We start from the raw sequence: 17822 nt of genomic DNA, 5'->3' as shown, positions 1-17822 counted from the left end.
TCACTCAGATAATCAAAGCAGAGAGCCTGTGCTTATCAAGTTAAGGCAGAGACCATTTGGAAGTGGAGAGTAGAGGACCAGAGGTGCAGGTAACAGGGACAGAGATGGGGGGACAGAGTAAGGAAGGAAGTCCAGCCTCTACTCCCGCAGTTCCTGCTGAGAGCTCTGCAGACACAAAGAAAGACCTGCCTAAGGAAAACCTGTGTGGCACAACTCCTTTCACTCCTGCATTTGGGCCCAGGAGCCCCCAGGCTGTCCACCTCTGGAACCAGGAATCTGGGCTCCCACCCCCTCCTCCCTTAGAACTAGAGGTTCAGGACCCCAGCTCCTTCCTTCCTCAGAGGCAGGAGTTGGAGCCCCCAGCCCCTCCCCCTCCCTCTGGAGGTACCATGGCAACCAGGCCCCTCCCCCCACTTTTCCCTCCCCCATATAGAATCCAGTTTCTGTTTGAATCTGGCCTGTGTCTAACCAGTTCCTGCGTGAGACAGGGATGAGCAGAGGGCAAGTGGGACCAGAAAGAGGATGACACAGGGCTGGGGAGCCAGTTATGAGAGCAGAGAGGTGGAGAGAAATGGGAAGAGGAGACTGGAGAGAGGTGGGGAGAGAAGTAGGGAGACAGAGAGAGGGTGGTAAGCTTGGAGAGAAGCAGATGGCTATGAAGAGAGGGAGGGACGGAGGGCTGGGGAAATGTTGGGGAAACTAGGGGAGAAAGAGACTGGGGGGATGGAAGGAGGGAGGGGTAGAGCAGTGGGGGGGAAGAGAGCAGAGAAATCAAGGGAAAGAGTGGAGGAGAGATGGGGAGAGATCAGGGGGAAGAGATGGGGAGAGAGAGAGGGTGGGAAGGGGGCAGAGAGATGGGGAGAGAAGGAGGATGAGCGAGGGAGAGAGGCAAGGAGAGGCAGGGAGTTGAGGATAAAGGAAAAGACAGAGGAAGCAGGAAAGTGGCAAAGAAGGAATCAGAGCACACAGGAATTGGGACTCATTGGGTTCCCAGAGGTTAGGGGAACCCGGATTCGCATTTGGTCTCAGCCCTCCAGTTCTTTCATATTTTACCCTGGGGGCTTCAAAGAGAAGACAGCAGCAGGGAGAAGGAGCTGGGGTGGGTGGCCCCGTCAGGGCTCTTCTCCCCATCCTCCTGAGACATCCCTCAACCACCTTCCCAGGATGCAGCAAGAGGTGGAGACCCTGTGCTCCTCCACCGTGGGCAACCCCAGCATGTACAGGGAGGCAGGTATTGAGCAGAGTGCGTGTGCGTGTGCATGTGTGTGTGTGTGTGTGTGTGTGTGTGTGTGTTGGGAGGAGGAGGAGGGGTCCGTTATCCATGTGCTGTGTGATAATCCTGGCTTACAGTGTGGCCTTAAGCGAGGCACTGACCTAGCAGAGAGCCACCCCAGACTCTGACATTGACCAGATTCCTGGGCTGCACCCTTTGGACCTCAAAGATCCATGAGCCTTTGCAGTTCCCTGGCCAGTGGCCTGGACCCAGAACTACATTTCTTATGAGCTTCTGGGGCCTTCACAACTCTTCAGAGGCCACTGTCTCCAAGGTGCTCCGCCCTGGTCCCTCACACTCTCTTTTTCTCCCATGCTGAGCTCAACAGCTTCCCCCCAAACCACTCCTCCCTGCTTCCCAACTTCAGTGGTCCCACTACCAAGCTGGTCACTGGGCTAGACCCCAGTATTGGCCCTCCACTCCCATTTCCACCCATATCCATCAGTCCCCAGACCCATCTTCCTGCCCACTGCTTTTGCCCCCTGTCCACCTCTCCATCCCCGCAGCCCCAGCTCAGGTCTTATCCTCTTCCATGTGAATGCTTTCTCTACCAAACTCCTGGCCCCCTTTTCCCCCCTCCAGTTCATTCCCCATTTGGCTCCTGAGGGGTCTTCTAACCGCCAGCACTGACCCTGTCCCTCCTCCACTCATAACTCTTCTTCCTTCTCCATCACTTCCAGGATAGAGTCCCAGTCCCTTCAGCCTCAAACCCTGAGTGGTCTGTCACCAGCTGACAATTTGAGGCTCATGTTCCAGGGCTCCCTACGGGCACCCTACTTTAGTAGGGTCATTCATTCATTCATTTATTCACTCAATCAACATTTATTGAGTAGCACCTTGGTGAGGATGCATTTGGCAGCAGGTAATAGAAATTGGACTTAACGTAGTATAAAGAATAGGAGAACCTGGGGTACCTGGGTGGCTCGGTTGGTTAAGTGTTTGCCTTCGGCTCAGGTCATGATCCCAGAGTCCTGGCATTGAGTCCCACATCGGGCTTCTTGCTCATGGGGGAACCCTGCTTCTCCCTCTCCCTCTGACTGCTGTTCCCCCTGCTTATGCTTTCTCTCCTGTTTGTCAAATAAATAAATAAAATCTTAAAAAAAAAAAGAATAGGAGAACTATTATCACCTCAAAAGAAACCAGCAGTGGGGTATGTTGTAGGTTTAATTGAGTCAGCAGCTTGATGATGATATTGAGAACCCAGCTTTTATTCCCCTGCCTTTTGGCCCTAGGATATGTATCCTTTGCACAAAACCTTGTGTACCACAAAATGGCTGCCACAGTTCCAGGCATCATTTGCAGAGGTCTTCATCTTAAGAACCCCCCAAATGATCTCTTCTCACAACACTGAGATCAAGACATGAGCTTATTTTTTTTTTAATTTTTTATTTATTTATGATAGTCACAGAGAGAGAGAGAGAGAGAGGCAGAGACACAGGTGGAGGGAGAAGCAGGCTCCATGCACCGGGAGCCTGATGTGGGATTCGATCCCGGGTCTCCAGGATCGCGCCCTGGGCCAAAGGCAGGCGCCAAACCACTGCGCCACCCAGGGATCCCAAGACATGAGCTTAGATCAAGAGTCAGACACTTAACTGATTGAGTCACCCAGGTACCCCCACCTCCCACCATTTCTTTATTTGACCAGCTCCTCCTTATTCCTTAGGCCTCACTATAGGTACAACCTCCTCCAAGGAGACTCCCCTGATTAATCCTAGATGAGGCTTTGCCTTCACCTCGTGACACCTCCACTCTAGCTTGTATTGCCCTTTACAGTGACTGTTTCTGTTACAGTGACTGTTTCCTCCCCCACCAGGCTAGGAGTTCTTGGAGGGCAGGACAGTTTGCCTAGACAAGAACGGAGTGAGAGGCAGTAGACTGGGGAGATTGAGAACACACAGAGTCTGGACCCAGACACCTAGATTTTTATCCTGATTCCGTCACTTAAGGCTGTGTGACCTTGGGCAAGTCACATAATCTCTCTATGCTTCCGTTTCATCATTTGTGAAACTCTGCTGTTTCAGAAAGTTGTCATGAGGATGCAATGGGAAACACTTTGAAAGTGACTGGCTTTTTATTTTATGATTTTTTTTAAAAGTAAGCTCTAAGGGCTTGAACTCAACAACCCCGAGATCAAGAATTGTATACTCTACCAACAGAGCCAGCCAGGAGTCCCAAGAGCTTGGCTTTTTAAAAATGATTGTAAACATATAGTTATTATTACTATTACTATTATGTGGACAGATTTGAGGAGATTATTGTGTTGGAGGGATGTATTGTGTGATGGAGGGGAAGCCAGTATATATAGCTCGAGGAAAATAATCAGAGAAGTCAACGGGGTGACCACATGCAGGGCTGGTGCTTCTCAAAGGAGGTCTTGTTAAAATGCAGATTCTGGGGATCCCTGGGTGGCGCAGCAGTTTGGCGCCTGCCTTTGGCCCAGGGCGCAATTCTGGAGACCCTGGATCGAATCCCACGTCGGGCTCCCGGTGCATGGAGCCTGCTTCTCCCTCCGCCTGTGTCTCTGTCTCTCTCTCTCTCTCTCTCTGTGACTATCATAAATAAATTTAAAAAAAAAATTAAAAAAAAATAAAATGCAGATTCTGATCCCATAGGTCTGGGGCAGACCCTGAAATGCTGTGTTTCCTTCTTTTTTGGGTTCCAATTTATTTTCCAAGTTACATACTTAAAACAAAGAGATCTTAAATATATTTCAATCTGTTCTGACAAATGCCTGGATTGATCTCACCCAAACCACTGTGAAGCACAGAATATTCCCCTGACCCCAGTTCCCTCACCTCGTACATGCTGTGTTTCAAACAAGGTAGGGCTCCCCAGATCACACACTGAGGAGCGAGTCCCCACCTCAGGGAGGACTGTAACCTGAGGGCAAGATGAAGCCACTGGTGGTTTGTAAGCATGGGGTGCTGTGATGGAATGATCACCCCAGCTGCCCTGTGGAAACAGATGGGAGGTGGGAAGATGGGGACCAGAGAAGGGGACTCACTATGGTACAAGCTGAGTCAAAGACCGTCAGGAGCATAGCTGTGACATAGCGATGTGTGCTGGAGACAGCCCATATCTGCTCACAAGAGCCGATTTAAATTTTGCAAGCTGGTTGTTAAAACTGTGGGGAGCATGAAAGTGGTCATGGTGGGAGTACTGACAGTGTGAAAACTGACAAATGCTACAATCTGTGTGTGTGTGTGTGTGTGTGTGTGTGTGTGTGTGTGCACGGGCACGCACTTAAAAGAGACAGAGACAGAGAGAGTGATATTAATTAAACATTTACTAGCACACCACTGAATCTATTGACTTGTACCGAGGGAGTCCGTAACACCCGGGATGTCTTAGTAGAAGGGTGTAAGGGAGGACTTATTATATTGGAGCTGCTGGGTTAGGTGACTTTGGGGGACTGAGGGAAGCAGGCTTTGCTCTGGATCTGATGCTGGCAGGAAGTGGAGGCAAGCCTATGACGCAGGAGGGATGAATGGAGCTAACATTGTGGGTGGCGAAGCAGCAACAGCAGCTCTGAACCAGGAGGAGGATGTTTGGTCATTTCATGGTTTGGATGGTGTTCATGTTGTGTTGTGTTGAGACATGACTCTGCTCTTATTTTTATCTTGGTCTGGGCATGTCATGGTCACAGAGTGGCCTTGGCCAACGTTAGTGTGGTGTGAAATTGTTTGTGTCCGATAGGAATGCGCCCTGGCTGTCAGGGGCTGCTCTCCTCTTTGCTCACCTGCTGTAATAAAGAAACACTCCCCAAACACAATGGCCTTAAGAAGAGAGTGTATTTCTCTCATGACAGGAGGCAGGCAGTCTGGATTGGTGGGACATCTCAGCCCTGTGAGATGACTCAGGGACCCAGATTCCCTCCATATTGTTGCTCTGGCATGGCCGAAGCTGGCTCGTTGCTACCTCCACATTCCAGTGCAAGGGAAGGGGCAACAAGCCTAAGACAAGAAATCTTCTCTTAAACAAATGACTTCAAAGTTGCACTCCTCACTCCCCTAACACTGTTGGTGAGAACTGGGTCACATGGCCACGCACAGCTGCAAGGGATGCTGGGAGCTGTTCTCTCTAGCTAGGCGGCTGGCTGTGTGCTAGGTCAAACTCTAAAACTGCAGAGGAGGGGAAAGATGGATTATGTGGGACAACTAGCAGTTGGCCATAAGAGAGGTCTGTTTGTCAATGGAGGAATTGCCTAAAAGGGCTCCGATTTGGCAGCTGTGATCAGTCTAGTTGCAATCAGGAGGCCAGTTCTGAGAGTGTTGGGAAAACCACCAAATGGATTCAAAGGCTGCTGCTGGGCTGGGGTGACTGGAACAGGAAAAAAAAAAAAAAAACTGGGCAAGTCCCTTCCTCTTCCTCCCACCTGAAGTCTCTCTCTCTCTCTCTCTCTCTCTCTCTCTCTCTCTCTCTCTGTCTCTCTGGTGCCCCCTTCAGGCAGAGCCTAAAAGGAACCCAGCCATTGGAAGAGCACTGGGTTGGTAGAGTCCCAGCACTGAGATCACAGAGTGAGCGCAGAAGGGAGTTGCTGGGAGCTGAGAGGCAATAGCTTAGTAACTGGCATAAGAGCTATTTGGGAGTGGCATGGACACCACCTGGTGATGCCCATTTAGGCAGAACAAGGCCTGAGGAGTGCTCAGGGCAGCTGACACTGGGTTCTTCACCCCCAGGAGCCCTCCTTGTGGACCGAGAGACCCCAGAAGAGATGCAGGTCCGGGGCCTGGGCAGGCCTGTCAAATCCTCGTGAGTGGTCCCTGGCCCTAAGACTTCTGATCTTGGCTCCCCCAAGTGCGATGACAGCAACCCCTGACTTCGGAGGTCCCTGCCGGCTCCTTCTCTCCCCAGGAAGCAGTACCTGCGCCAGGTCATTGCAGAATACGAAGCACTGGACCGAGAGCTCCCGTGCATCCGGAAGTTCCCCATACCACCCGCCGCCCAGCCTCTCTGTCTGTGCATGGAGACCTCAGTGAGTGGCCCCCGCTGCCCCTTTCAACTCAGGGCTCTGAGTTTCTGCAGTTTGGCTGAGAGGCCAGAAAGGGAACAGGCTCAGAAACGAAGTGGACAGGGTTTAAATCTAGGCTCTGAGGCTTACCAGCTGGGGGCTTAGCACCATGTTTAAGATTGCTGAAAATTGATTATGACTCTGTCAAAGGGGCAATCATCATATTTATCAATGCTGATCTCAGAGAGGCAGAGAGAAGGAGAGAAAGAGAGGGCAGAGAAGGGAGACTGAGGAATACAGAGTCCTGTTAATCCATCTACCGTGAAATTCTGTAAAGTTTGCAAACATAGCAAAGACAAAAGATAATGCCCCTTTTTTTGGCAGATTTCGTGAACTGGCCATTCAGTGTACAAATCTGCTAGCAATCCCTACACTCAGAGGAGGTTCTCACTGGTAAATTCAAAGCACCTTAATAGGATGCTTCCCATGTGCCAGGCACAGGCATCAGAGGCACTCCCTCAGCTGATCCATGTGACTTGAACCTAACACAGAGATTGTTGTCCTTGTTAGGGGAACCCATTCCCAGCACATCCCTCCTCTCCTTTGTGTCTCTGAACAGAGGACCCCACTTCCCCCACACATACGTCCACAGCTTGCCTTCCTGGAGGTGACCAATTTCATGATTTCATCCTAGTTCATCAGCAATTTTATATGTTCTGATGATGGTATATCACCACAGTAATCTCATGCTGAAGATGTGGTTAGTGATCCGTGTTTTTGAATGACAAGAAGTCAATACCCCTATGATCCTTATTATTATTATTTTTACAACTGAACGTTCCTTAAAATGCTAATAGGAACATAAAAGGAAAAACGTACAACTGAAATCCTTGCGGTATCTTCCAAGAGCTGCTAAAAGGTTGCCGTCCAGCGCAGGTTGCTGGAAAAGTTTTTGGTAGATTGGTAAAGTTGGCTAAATTGGTGAGTCATTTAAGCCTACTGTTGGCAAGTCGGCCCGCTACGAATTGATTTTTGGAGAATAACCTAGAATGACAGGTAGATGCTTTTCTATCTCAGAGATACCTGTGCTCTCGCTTTGACTAGAGCGATAGTGTGAACCTTGCTTCACAAATGCCACCTGGGGTTCTGGCAGGTTCTGCAGGTGGGTCCAGGGTGGGGACTTCGGAACCCGGACTGAACCTGAATGACCCATGCTGAGGCTCTTTCCCCTGACTCCTGCAGCCAGAGGAGGACCTTACCCACCTGGAGGTGCTGGAGGCTCTGGAGGCCGAGTTACCCGGAGCCATGGAGAGCGGGCGCGTGAGCAACATCCGCTTTGAAAATATGAATGTCATCTGTGGGACTGCGGGGCGCCGGGACAGGTGAGCCTGCGGCGGCGTCGGGGCCAGGAGGGAACGAGAGGGGCGGGGCCGGGAGTGGGGGAGGCGAGGGGCGGGGCCTAGTGTGCGCGGTGGGAGGGCGAAGCCGGAGCCCGGCGCTGAGTGGGCGGGGCCAGAAATGGAAGGCCGCTGGGTCGGGAGGCCCCCGAGAGGGGCGGTGTCGGTGAAACGGCGGGCGACGGCGCTGAGAGTGGGAACCGGGAAGGGGCTCAAGTGGAGAGTGAATGGGGTGAGGGGGCAGGGCCAGGCGAGATCGGAGAGCAGGCGGGACTCTGAGTGAGGAAATGGACCTTGGGAGACCTGGTGGTGTCCTGGACGGACACTACCGAGGTCTGGGGTCCGAGCCTGGGAAGGCAGCTCTGAGGGGACGGAGCCTGGACCCAGCACCTTGAGGGCGTGGGACCAGGAGTGATCGGGAGGGCAGATGGCCTGGAGAGTCTAGTCGGGGGCGAGCCCCGGAAAAACCTAAATCAGGGGACAGGCCTGAGAGATACACTGAAGGACCCGGCCCTGGAGCGGCGGTTTGAAGAGATGGAGTCCCCAATTACGGGACAGCCCCAGACAGCGAAGAGGGGACCCATAATGACGCGCGTCAGGGTCGAAGGATGGGTTGACCTCGGCGAGAGGGCAGGGCTGCAGAGGGCTTTAGGGACAGAGCGGCGAGTTCAGGAACCGGAGTGGGTACACGAACAGGGACCAGGCAGGGACCCTCCGACAATCAAAGGCGGGGCCGGGACCACCAGCGATTCCCTTCGCTCTCCGCCCCGTCCCTGTCCTCCTGGCCCCGCCCCCTCGCAGGTGGCTCATCACGGTCACGGACTTCCAGACTCGCTCGCGTCTGCTGCGCTCTGGCATCTGCCTCCGCGGGGTCGCACGCCCGCTGGTGCGCCACGACGAGCTGCTGCTGGCGGATTACCGCCTGCACCTGCGCCGCTCCCTCGTCCGGCAGCGCATGCTCGAGGCGTTGGGGGCGGAGCCGACCGAGGAGGACTGACACGGAGGGGGCGGGCCCCGGCTGCGCTTCCACACCGCCCAGCGGGCTCGGGCGACCCTCCCCGAACCCCCGAGAGAAGGGGGCGTTGCCTCCCCAGGAAGGAGGCGGGGCCGGCTCGAGGGGGTGGATACTGTGAGTTTAATTATAAAGAATGACCTGGTACAAAAGCCATTTCTCTCTGCAAAATCTTGGTGGGGACTCAGGGGGAAGGAGGTGATAGGGGGTAGGGATGAACCCCCATAATATAATCCCGCCTCCCTCATCTTCCCCCAGTCCCTGCAAATGGACGCCTGGGTCCCAATCCCTTGAGGGATGAACTGAGGCTCTCGAGAGGGAAGACCCGGGCTCCGGGGCTTTCAACCCATGCGGATTCCTGTCTCAGCGAGAACCAGACGTCCTCATCCGCCCCCCTCCTCTTTTCTCCTCCCACCCCCCTTGGAAGACAATTCTCGGGCTTTTATTTCAGGTTTTTTTTTTTCTGGATTTTTTTTGTGTTTGTTCTAGGGTTTTTTTTTTTTTTTTTTGTATTTTCTTTTGTTATTGTTCCTGTTTTTGCTTTATCCTCTCCGCCCCGCGCTGCCCCCATCCAGTCCCTTCCCCCTCCCACCCCGACCTTTCTTCCCCCCCCTCCCCACCCCCTACACCCTCCCCAACCCCGCGGCACCCATCCAAAATGAACAAGCCCTTGATAGACGGGCGCCGCGCAGGCCCCCTGCGGACGGGGGGCATCCGACAAGGGGGAGGGGGCGGGTAGGGGCCCAGCGCGACCTCTGCCCCCCTCCTTGCCACCCCTCCCCCCTCCCACAACCCTCCCGCAAGGTTCCCCGCAGATCCCTGACGTGGTGAGGGGGAGAGGGCTGCAAGCACCCTCCCCCCCATGGACGGAGCGCCCCCCCCTCGGGGGGTAGGGGGCAGCAGAGGGGGGAATGGGCTTGGGGAAAGGAGGGGGAGCTCCCTTCTTTGGCAGCTGAACATGGGGGGGACCTGAGGGCGATGCCCTCCCCCCTTTACCCACAGTAGGCGAGGGGGCTTCCCAGGGGAAAGGGTGGCTTAAAATTCCCAAGCCCCAGGAATAAAGGGAGGGGGGGGGAAGCGTGCAGGAAGGAACAGCCATGCTGGAGGGAGAAGGAATTTCTTGGAGAGAGGGAAAGGTTAGGAGGGTAGGTGGAATCTTCGTGCAAAATGGATAGAGAGATGATCCGGGAAGAACTAGGAAAAGCGAGAGGAGGGATGTGCGAGAGGAGGGATGTGCGAGAGGTCACAGACTGAAGCAGGGAGAAAAGGTGGCATGGTGAGCAAGAAAGGGTCTTCTCTCGCCAGAAGGAGAAAGGAGTGTCCAAAAGGTGAGAAAACATGCAGGGTAAGAATGTCAGCAAGAGTTGTTCATCCATGGGAATGAAAAATAAGGATGCTAGGAAAAGAAACGCTAATACAGCCCAAGAGCTTGTGGAAGGAGACAGGTGTGCAAAAGGAGAGAGGTGGTGGAGCTCCCCTGGGGAGGTGCGAAAAGGCACCCAGGAGCTGACAAGAACAAGTAGAAATTCAAAAATTAGTGTGCAGCAAAGCCACGGTGTGCGGTAACATCGGGAAAGCATCAGAAGTGCCAGGAAGGCTGTGTGTGCAAGAGTGAGTGTGCAAGAGTAAGTTCACAGCAGAGCTGAGAATGAAGCAGGACACAGATGTGGAAAAGAAGGGTGCATAGGGGTGGGAGCCTGGCAAAGAGGAAGGTGATGGGCATTTGAGAGAGAATCAGTTCCTGGGAGGCAGGTGTACACAATGTGGGACAAGAAGTAATGGTGTGAGGAAGGGAGGGGCAAGGAAAAGCATGGGAGTGTCAGTGTAAGAGAGAGAGGTGGGGAGAGTGAGAACATGGAGGTTCAAGACCAAGAACGGGAAATGCTTGGAGATGATGGCCGCGAGTGTGTCAGGAGAGGTGCATGGGACAGCAAATGAGCAAGAGGTGAACAAAGGCAGGTGTGTTCCACAGAAAAAGTATGTGCACACAGAGCTGGTGAGTGGGTAGGGGAAAGGGTGTCCCAAGTGTGTCTGCAGCAAGGGTTTAGAGAGTTTCAGAAGTCAGGTGTGTAAGGGAGGGTAGTACAAGGGGAAGAGTAGGCAGGCAAGAGTTGGAGACAGGAAGGGTATGGAATGTGGGAGAAGAAACGCAACGTGTGCTATCGAAACAGGGTGTGTGTGAGCGCTGAGAGGGCCTCGCGAGCCAGAAGCGAAGGCGAAGGCGGAGTGTGCAAGACAGCGAGAGGGTAAATTTGTGCAAAATTGTAGCCCAGGGAGAGGAGAGACAAGCAGGCGTGCAAAGGAGCGTGCAAGAGGCCGGGGTAGGGAGGGGCTGCTGTGTGTGCTGGGGAGAGGGGAAGGTGGGGAGAGCCCAGGGGCCTGGAGGGGGGGGGAAGGGTGGTTAGAGGGGCGGCAGGTGGTGGAATCTGAGGGCACCCCCTTCCCCTGCGGCCGGGGACAACCCCCCTCCAATCAGGCTCAGGGCTGACCCTCTATGGCTCTGTCTGTTTCCCACTCCCCAGAACCGACCCTTCCCTCCTTCTCCATCCCCCTCTGATTTCCTCCATCACCCCCCACCCTCCCTGCTTCACATACACACACAGTCTGTGTCAGCTACCCCCTCCAGTGAGGCGCAAATGTCTGGCCGGGATCAGGCCACCTGGTGACCTCCGGCCTTGGGAGAGGAGGGCAGGGCACAGCAGTTCTAGCAGAGTCCCTGGCCCAGGGGGAGAGAATAAGGGTCAGGGGTCAGAGGTCAAGAGGCCAGTAGGCTCAAGGGTTCTGTGGACGGCTGGTCCGTCCAGGCCAGCCATCACCTCTCCAGGAAAAATTTGAGAGCCCGGTCGATGTTCATGCGGTGGCCCACCCTCGTCACACCCAGATCGACGTAATCCTCCTTGGTCAAGGCGGGCAGGTGGGAGCCATCAATCTCGTGGTCCAGGAACTGTGCTCGGTGCTCAGCCAAGCCCAGCCACTCAAGCCAATCAGCCACATCGAACTTGGTCCAGAACCCCAGAGGTTTAGCGCCGAAGGGCTTGTCCGGGGGCAGCGAAAGCAGGCGGGTCGGTGAGAGGGAGCGGGAGGCCCCTGACAAGGCTCCACCAAGCCCCCCGGATATCCCAGGGTGGGGTGGCACAAAGACAGGGGCGAAAGGGTCAGCTGAGCCTCCTGCCCCTCCGGTTGGGGAGCCACGGATGTCAAAGAGGCCTGGATACAGGGGTCCGGAAGGCAGGATGGGCAGGGACGAGGGCCTGGGTGCAGGGCTGACCTTGTGCTCCGAGGCGGGCAGCAGTGAGGGGCTTGGGGCCCGGCGGAGCAGAGGTGGCCGCATCTCGAACTCCACGCCTTGGAGGTGGCGGGTGGACGTGGAGGAGGAGGCTGAGGGTGAGGTGGCTCCTGGAGCTGCAGCGGCCGAAGGGGGGACCCCGCTTCCTGTGGGGAGTGGCGGCAGAGGTGGTTTGGGCCAGTTCTGAAACAGGCTGCTGACGGGTTTGGAGAGGAGAGAGGACTGGGAGTCTTCGGAGAGTCTGGAAGGTGACAAAGGGGCAGGGGTAGAGGAAGGGGGGTTTGGAGGAGAATGACGGGGTGAGAAGGAGGCAGAGGTCGAGACGTAGGGGAGCGAAGAGAGACAGGAGTAGGGGAGAGAGATGGAGAAGAGAGATGGGAAGAGATAGAAGGAGTGAGGGGGCAAGACATGTCAGGACAGAAGAACGAGAGGACAGGGAGAGGGTGACAGTCAAGAGAGATGAAAGAAAAAGAGACATTAAGTGATAATAATAATAATCGCCACCACTTACTGATGCTCACGTGTGCCAGGCATGGTTCTAAGTGCTTTACATATCGCATCTCAGTGTATTCCCCATGACAGCCCTGATGCAGGTTACTATTATTATCAGCAGCACAGAGAGGTTAAGTAACTTGCCTAAGGACACACAGCCAGGAAGTGGCAGAGCCCAGTTATATGGCACCAAAGTCTGAGCTCTTAACCACTACTCTAAACTGCCTATAGGGTTATGGCCAGTCACAGCAGAGTGGAAGACAGGGAGACGGTGAGAGAGGAACAAAAAGAGGGTGAGCGTTTAGGGGAGAGAGATGGAAAGGGACAGGGGACAGAGAGAGAGAGAGAGGGAGAGAGATGAGGAGAGGGAGATGAAAGAGAGAAGAAACAAGGGGAGAAAAAGGTTCCCCTCATCCCTTTTGCTCCCTTCAGAACAGTCCTCCCTCAGGACCTTTGAACTGGCTGCTCCCTCTGCCTAGCTCACGTCCCCCAGGTAGCCATGGGATTTGCTCCCTCCCTTCTTCCAGTTTCTGCTCCTCTTGCTGGTGAGAGGCCTTCTCTAACCATCCCCCATCCTTGCCTCTTAGTCTATGAGCTCCAAGAGGGAAGGGCTTTGCCCATCTTGTCTACTGTAGGGTCCTCCACCCAGAAGGACACCCAGCACACAGTAGGTGGTCAATAGCTCGTTTATCTGTCAACTAGATGAAGCATCCTCTCCTCTACCCAGAATATTCAAAAAATAACGAGTTGCCTTAAGATCTCAAAGGCCTGATAAAACGACATTTGAGTACCACTGTAAGGACGTCAGACCCTCAGCTCGTTAGAAAGAGCTCTGCAGATGGGCAAGGGCAAGGGGATTAAGAAACCTCTCCACTCTGCTTGCACCAAGAATGCGACTCTACTTCCCCTCAGGCTAGAAGGTCCTGAATGAGCTCAAACTTTGTGGTGGTCCTAGCTAAGCTAGCTGCTTTGGGAAACTTCTTCACTCTCCCGTATTTTTCCAACTATACTCTCTGGGCTTTGGTAAGAGGCTCCTCCCTTCCCCCAATCGGAATTATAACAATGACCCACAGTTAATCCTCTCAAAAATCCTTTTAGGTGGGCACCACGTTGTCCCCCTTGTACAGAGAGGCCCATTCCTTTGCCTAAGGTCACCTAGTTAGAAGCCTGGGGCTGAGACCAAAGCCCAAGGAGCCTGGCTCACCCATAATCCAAACTGCTGCACCCTAAAGCATCTTAGTCTTGAACCACACCAGGTTCAAGGGACTCACAGATTTCAGGCACTGTCAGAACTGACAACCCACCAAGGAAACACATCCCCAAGTTGTGCTCCGATCTCTTGTTAATAACTTTTTTGTTCATCATGGGATGTGGGTTGTCATGGTGATGGGGAAGAGACCACAAAAGCTACACTGAGATAAAGTGTCTGTGAAAGCATGCTTCTCTGAGGGCAGACTTCTGCGAGCCAGCCTCATTTCTGTCTTCTTTCTGCCACCTGGGACCCTCAAAGGACGCAGCTATGGGGAAGGTAGGCTCTGGTGCCTACAGCACTGGCCCCCGTGGCCTCCATCACCATACCCACCAGCCCCGGCTCACCTCTGCCGCTGCAGCGAAGAGGTCCTCTCAGGGACGTAGCTGGCTCCCCCGTGGTGGCTGTCCCCGCTTCCCCCGCTGCCTCCCCGGGCCCAGGGCAGAGCGCCACCAGCTGCTGAGGAACCCCCAAATTGCTGAAGCTTGGAGCTGAGTTCACTGATGATGCTGGCTTTTACTGTGGCCAAGGCTGAGGCCTGAGGCTGGGCCAGGGGCCCGGGCAGGGGTGGTGGCGGTGGGCCTGGGCCCTCCTCCCAGGGCAGCAGCTTCCGAGGCAGAGAGGAGGCCGATGGCAAGGGCACCGTGGGGCCTTCTGGCTCTATAGCCACCGAACCCCCAGCCATGCTGGCCACGGAGGGTCCCGTGCAACCGCTTAGGGCCAGCAGCCCATCCGTTCCAGCCCCTGTCACGGAGACAGTGGGGCTGGTGGGAGTGACAGGGTCCCGGAGTCCTCCACTAGGGCTGGGTCGCAGGCCTCCACTGGTCCCCAGAGCCCGGCCACGGAGCTTAGAAGGAGTCATGAGCTGTGGGGGATACGGTGGGCCAGGAGTGCCACTCCCCCCGAACGCCTGGCCATCCAGGTAGGCCACATATGTGTCCAGAAGCTCTGGCCCGCTGGCCACACTTGCCACACTGCCACCACCACCGCCACCGCCTCCGGCGCTGCCACCACCTTCGGCAGAAAGGCTGCTCAGTGTGGACGCGCTGCTGATGGTCTCCAGAGGGTGGTCACTGCTGCTCCTACTGTCCACCTCCTCAATACCCGAATCTGTGCCAGGCGGCGGGTCTGGGCCAGGCTGGGGGGCTGGGGGAGCAGGGGCAGCCGGCGCTGGCGGGCCTGGTGGAGGGGGGTCCCCAGGAGCCACGGGGGCCCCCTGGGTTAGTGTGGCCACCTCGCTGTCATAGGAAGTCAGGCTGGATGCCGTGGAGTCCAGGGTGGGAGGTGCGGCAGCAACAGCCGGTGGTGGCACGGGGGTCAACGGGGTGGTTGGCGTGGGTGGATCCGGCAGCGGGTGGGGAGGCCCGGGCGTGAGGGGCGACTCGGGCTTCTCGAAGCTGTTGGAGAACTCCAGAGGCGGGGGCAAGGGCTCCACAAAGAGGAACTCGCCATCTTCCACATCCACAGAGGGAGCAGGGGGCGGCAGGACCAGCAGGGGGAGCCCATTCTCTTCACCGCCTCGCGGGGAGGTGGGCGAGGGCGGCACGGACCGGCGCGGGCTGGGCGGCGGAACCCCCGGCCCGTCTTCCGAGGGGGGTCCCCTCCCCCCCGGCCCGCTGGCTCTGGGCTGGCAGTTCTCCAGGAACCGCACGTGTAGGGGCAGCCGCTCTGGCTCCTCGGGGGCGCCCGACCGCCACGCCTTGCTCACCCCGGGGTGCGGGGGCGGGGGCTCCGGCCCCAGCTGCAGGAGGAGGGGCCCGACCCCGGGAGCCGTGGGGGGCAAGCGGTGTAGCAAGGAGCGTCGGGCAGCTGGCGGGCTGGCCGGAAGGGACTTCTCCTGGCTGCCCAGCCCTGCCCGGTACCCCAGTTCCCGGCGGGCGGGGTCCGGTGGTGAGGCCCCCCAGAGACGCAGCACTGGCTCATGGTGGGCGTGGGGCGAGTGGTGGTGGGGGGTGGGCGGGGGGGCCTCGTAGCGGGGCGACGGGGGCCTTGGAGGGGGCTGGGGGGGCCCACCACCCTCCGAGGACTCCTTCAGCGCCCGCTCTCGGGCTGCCAGCGCCAGCCCGAGCGGGGAGGCGGGGTCCAGGGCCTTGCCTGTCAGCGGGTGGACCAGGGGTCGGGGCGGCAGGAAGCTGGTGAAGGCGCTGCTGCCCCCGCTGCCCCCGTAGGCGCGGCTGCCCGCCCCGTAAGCCCCGTAGCCGGCGCCGCTCCCCGCGCCCGCAGACTCCAGCCGGAGGTAGGGCTCGGCGGAGAACATGCCTTCGTCGATGGACTTCGAGTGGCGCAGCCGGGGACCCGGGGGCGCCCCTGGGCCCAGCCCGCTGTCGCCGCCGTCCTCGTCGCCCGCGTCGGTGGAGAGGAAGAGCGTGGACCGCCGGCGGGCTTCGTTCTGCCAGCCCCCTTCCCTGCGGGCCGCCCCCACCAGGGCCGCTCCGAACTGGCTGGTGAAGTCGAGGGTGGCCGGGCCGCTGGGCGAGGTGGGGGTGGGCACCGGCGAGGGGGACGGCGGCACCGGCGACATGGCCGGGGCGGGGCTGGGCGCCGAGGAGCCGCCGCCCCCGCCCCCGCCGCCGCCGCCGCCGCCGCCCGCAGCCTCGGGCTGGGTGGGGGGCTCCGCCTCGGTGCTGCTGCCCTGGCTGCTGCGGCCGCTGCTACTGGTGGACGGAGCCTTGATGATGATGGTGGGGATGGGGATGGAATTCTTCTCCGAGGGGGCGGCCGCGGCCGGCGGCGGCTGCGGGGACGCCGGGGACGTGGGCGAGGGGGCGGGAGGGAGGCCGCCGCCCTTCTGAGGCTCGCCCTCGACCTTGGTCTGCTTGACCAGGGGCCCCTTGCGCCCGCGGCCCGAGCGGGCTGGCACGTACATGGCCGCGCTGGCCGCCCGGGGGGGCAGCTGGAAGTAGCGCAGGGCTGGGGCCTGGGAGGAGCCGATGCCGCCGCCCCCGCCGCCGTGGTGCGACGGGGACGGGGCCCCCGGAGTGGGGCTGGGCCCGCCGCCCCGCCAGCCGCGCAGGCTGGGCTGGGGCCCTAGAGCCAGTCGGGGTGGGGGGTCGTCGGGAGAGCCTCCCGTCTCCATCTCGGGGGGATGAGGGGGGTGGGCGTGGTGGTGGTGAGGCTGGGGGGGCGGGGCATGGTGGTGGTGGTGGTGGGGCGGGTGGTGGTGGGCGGGGGGCAGGGGCCCGCTGTGGTACAGGCTCTTCTCTCGGCCCCCTATGCGCGTGTCGGGAGGGGAGGGTCCATCAAAGGACGCAGGGGAAGAGGAGGGGAGGGGGCCACCCGAACTGGGGTTGAAGGGCCCTCCTCTGGGGGATGGGGTGAGGCGGCCAGAGGAGGAGGGGGCGGGAGGTGTGCTGTAGGGGGGCTCCGGTGGGGACGTGGTGGGCGGCGGGGGGATGTCCTCCGAGCCAGGCACAGACAGGCTGCGGCTGAACTTCATGGCTGGGGGTGCTAGGTAGGGTCTATCATCTTCAGCAGCCCCTGGGAAGATACAGAGGATCCAGGAGTGGGGAGGAGGGGGGTCTCCCTCCTCCCCTATCCCATAGTACTACAATATTAATGAAATAATAATAATAATAATAACAACAACAACAACAACAACAACACACAACTGAGTATATGCTAAGAACCTCACATGAATTAGTCCAGAGTTCCCCAACTGGGGTACATCTCCCGTATCATACGGGGCGTGCGTTGCACACCAGCAACCGGCAGAGGGAGCAAGAGGAGGAGGGGCGAAATTCACCTGAACTTCCTCCCTAGGCCAGGAGGGGGCGCCTTTCCCTAATTCCCGCAAAGACACCTCCTACGCTAGTGGTGGCTTGGGGTGAGTGGAAAGTGCCTGGGGCCAGGGAGAGATGCCATGTTTACAGGTGCATAGTTACAGATTTCTTGTCATGTGTACGCAGAAATAAAACATTAGCACGTCGAACCTGTGCTTTCACAGACGGAACTACTTAGGATGAGGCTAACGTTTAAGCAATGCTGGTGGCTTTACAGGTAGTAGAGATTAGGTAAATGAGGAGATACAGGTAGACCTCACAGATGCAAAATTCACACTGGTGGACTGTGGACGCTGGAAGTGGGAGAAGAGCTAGACCCAATCAGCAGAAGGACTGAGTGGATAGAAAGAGTGAAATCTTTTGCCTACTTTTGCCTACTTTAT

At 57.2% G+C, this 17822-nt stretch overlaps 2 protein-coding genes across 4 annotated transcripts in view; one reads left to right on the top strand and one right to left on the bottom strand.

Moving 5' to 3' along the window:
• Nucleotides 1–1164: 1164 nt before the first annotated feature.
• C2H19orf81 (chromosome 2 C19orf81 homolog) lies at nucleotides 1165–8618 on the top strand. The gene is made up of 5 exons (XM_041734345.1): nucleotides 1165–1231; nucleotides 5953–6025; nucleotides 6128–6248; nucleotides 7467–7606; nucleotides 8423–8618. The coding sequence occupies exons 1-5, from the start codon at nucleotides 1165–1167 to the stop codon at nucleotides 8616–8618; spliced, it is 597 nt and encodes a 198-aa protein (XP_041590279.1).
• Nucleotides 8619–9253: 635 nt separating this feature from the next.
• Nucleotides 9254–17822, bottom strand: part of SHANK1 (SH3 and multiple ankyrin repeat domains 1) — a 46349-nt gene continuing 37780 nt past the window's right edge. For all 3 annotated transcript variants that reach the window (XM_041746687.1, XM_041746689.1, XM_041746688.1), the window contains 2 exons: nucleotides 14008–17137; nucleotides 9254–12160 (listed from right to left, as the gene is read on the bottom strand). In XM_041746687.1, the coding sequence (XP_041602621.1) occupies nucleotides 11446–12160; nucleotides 14008–17137 (3845 nt within the window). In that variant the 3' untranslated portion in view covers nucleotides 9254–11445. The remainder of the gene's footprint in view (nucleotides 12161–14007; nucleotides 17138–17822) is intronic.

Source organism: Vulpes lagopus, chromosome 2 (genome assembly GCF_018345385.1).
Source record: "Vulpes lagopus strain Blue_001 chromosome 2, ASM1834538v1, whole genome shotgun sequence".
Classification (NCBI taxonomy): Eukaryota; Metazoa; Chordata; class Mammalia; order Carnivora; family Canidae; genus Vulpes; species Vulpes lagopus.
The sequence above is the reverse complement of the archived record's forward strand: the minus strand, read 5'-3'. Positions and strand labels throughout refer to the sequence as shown.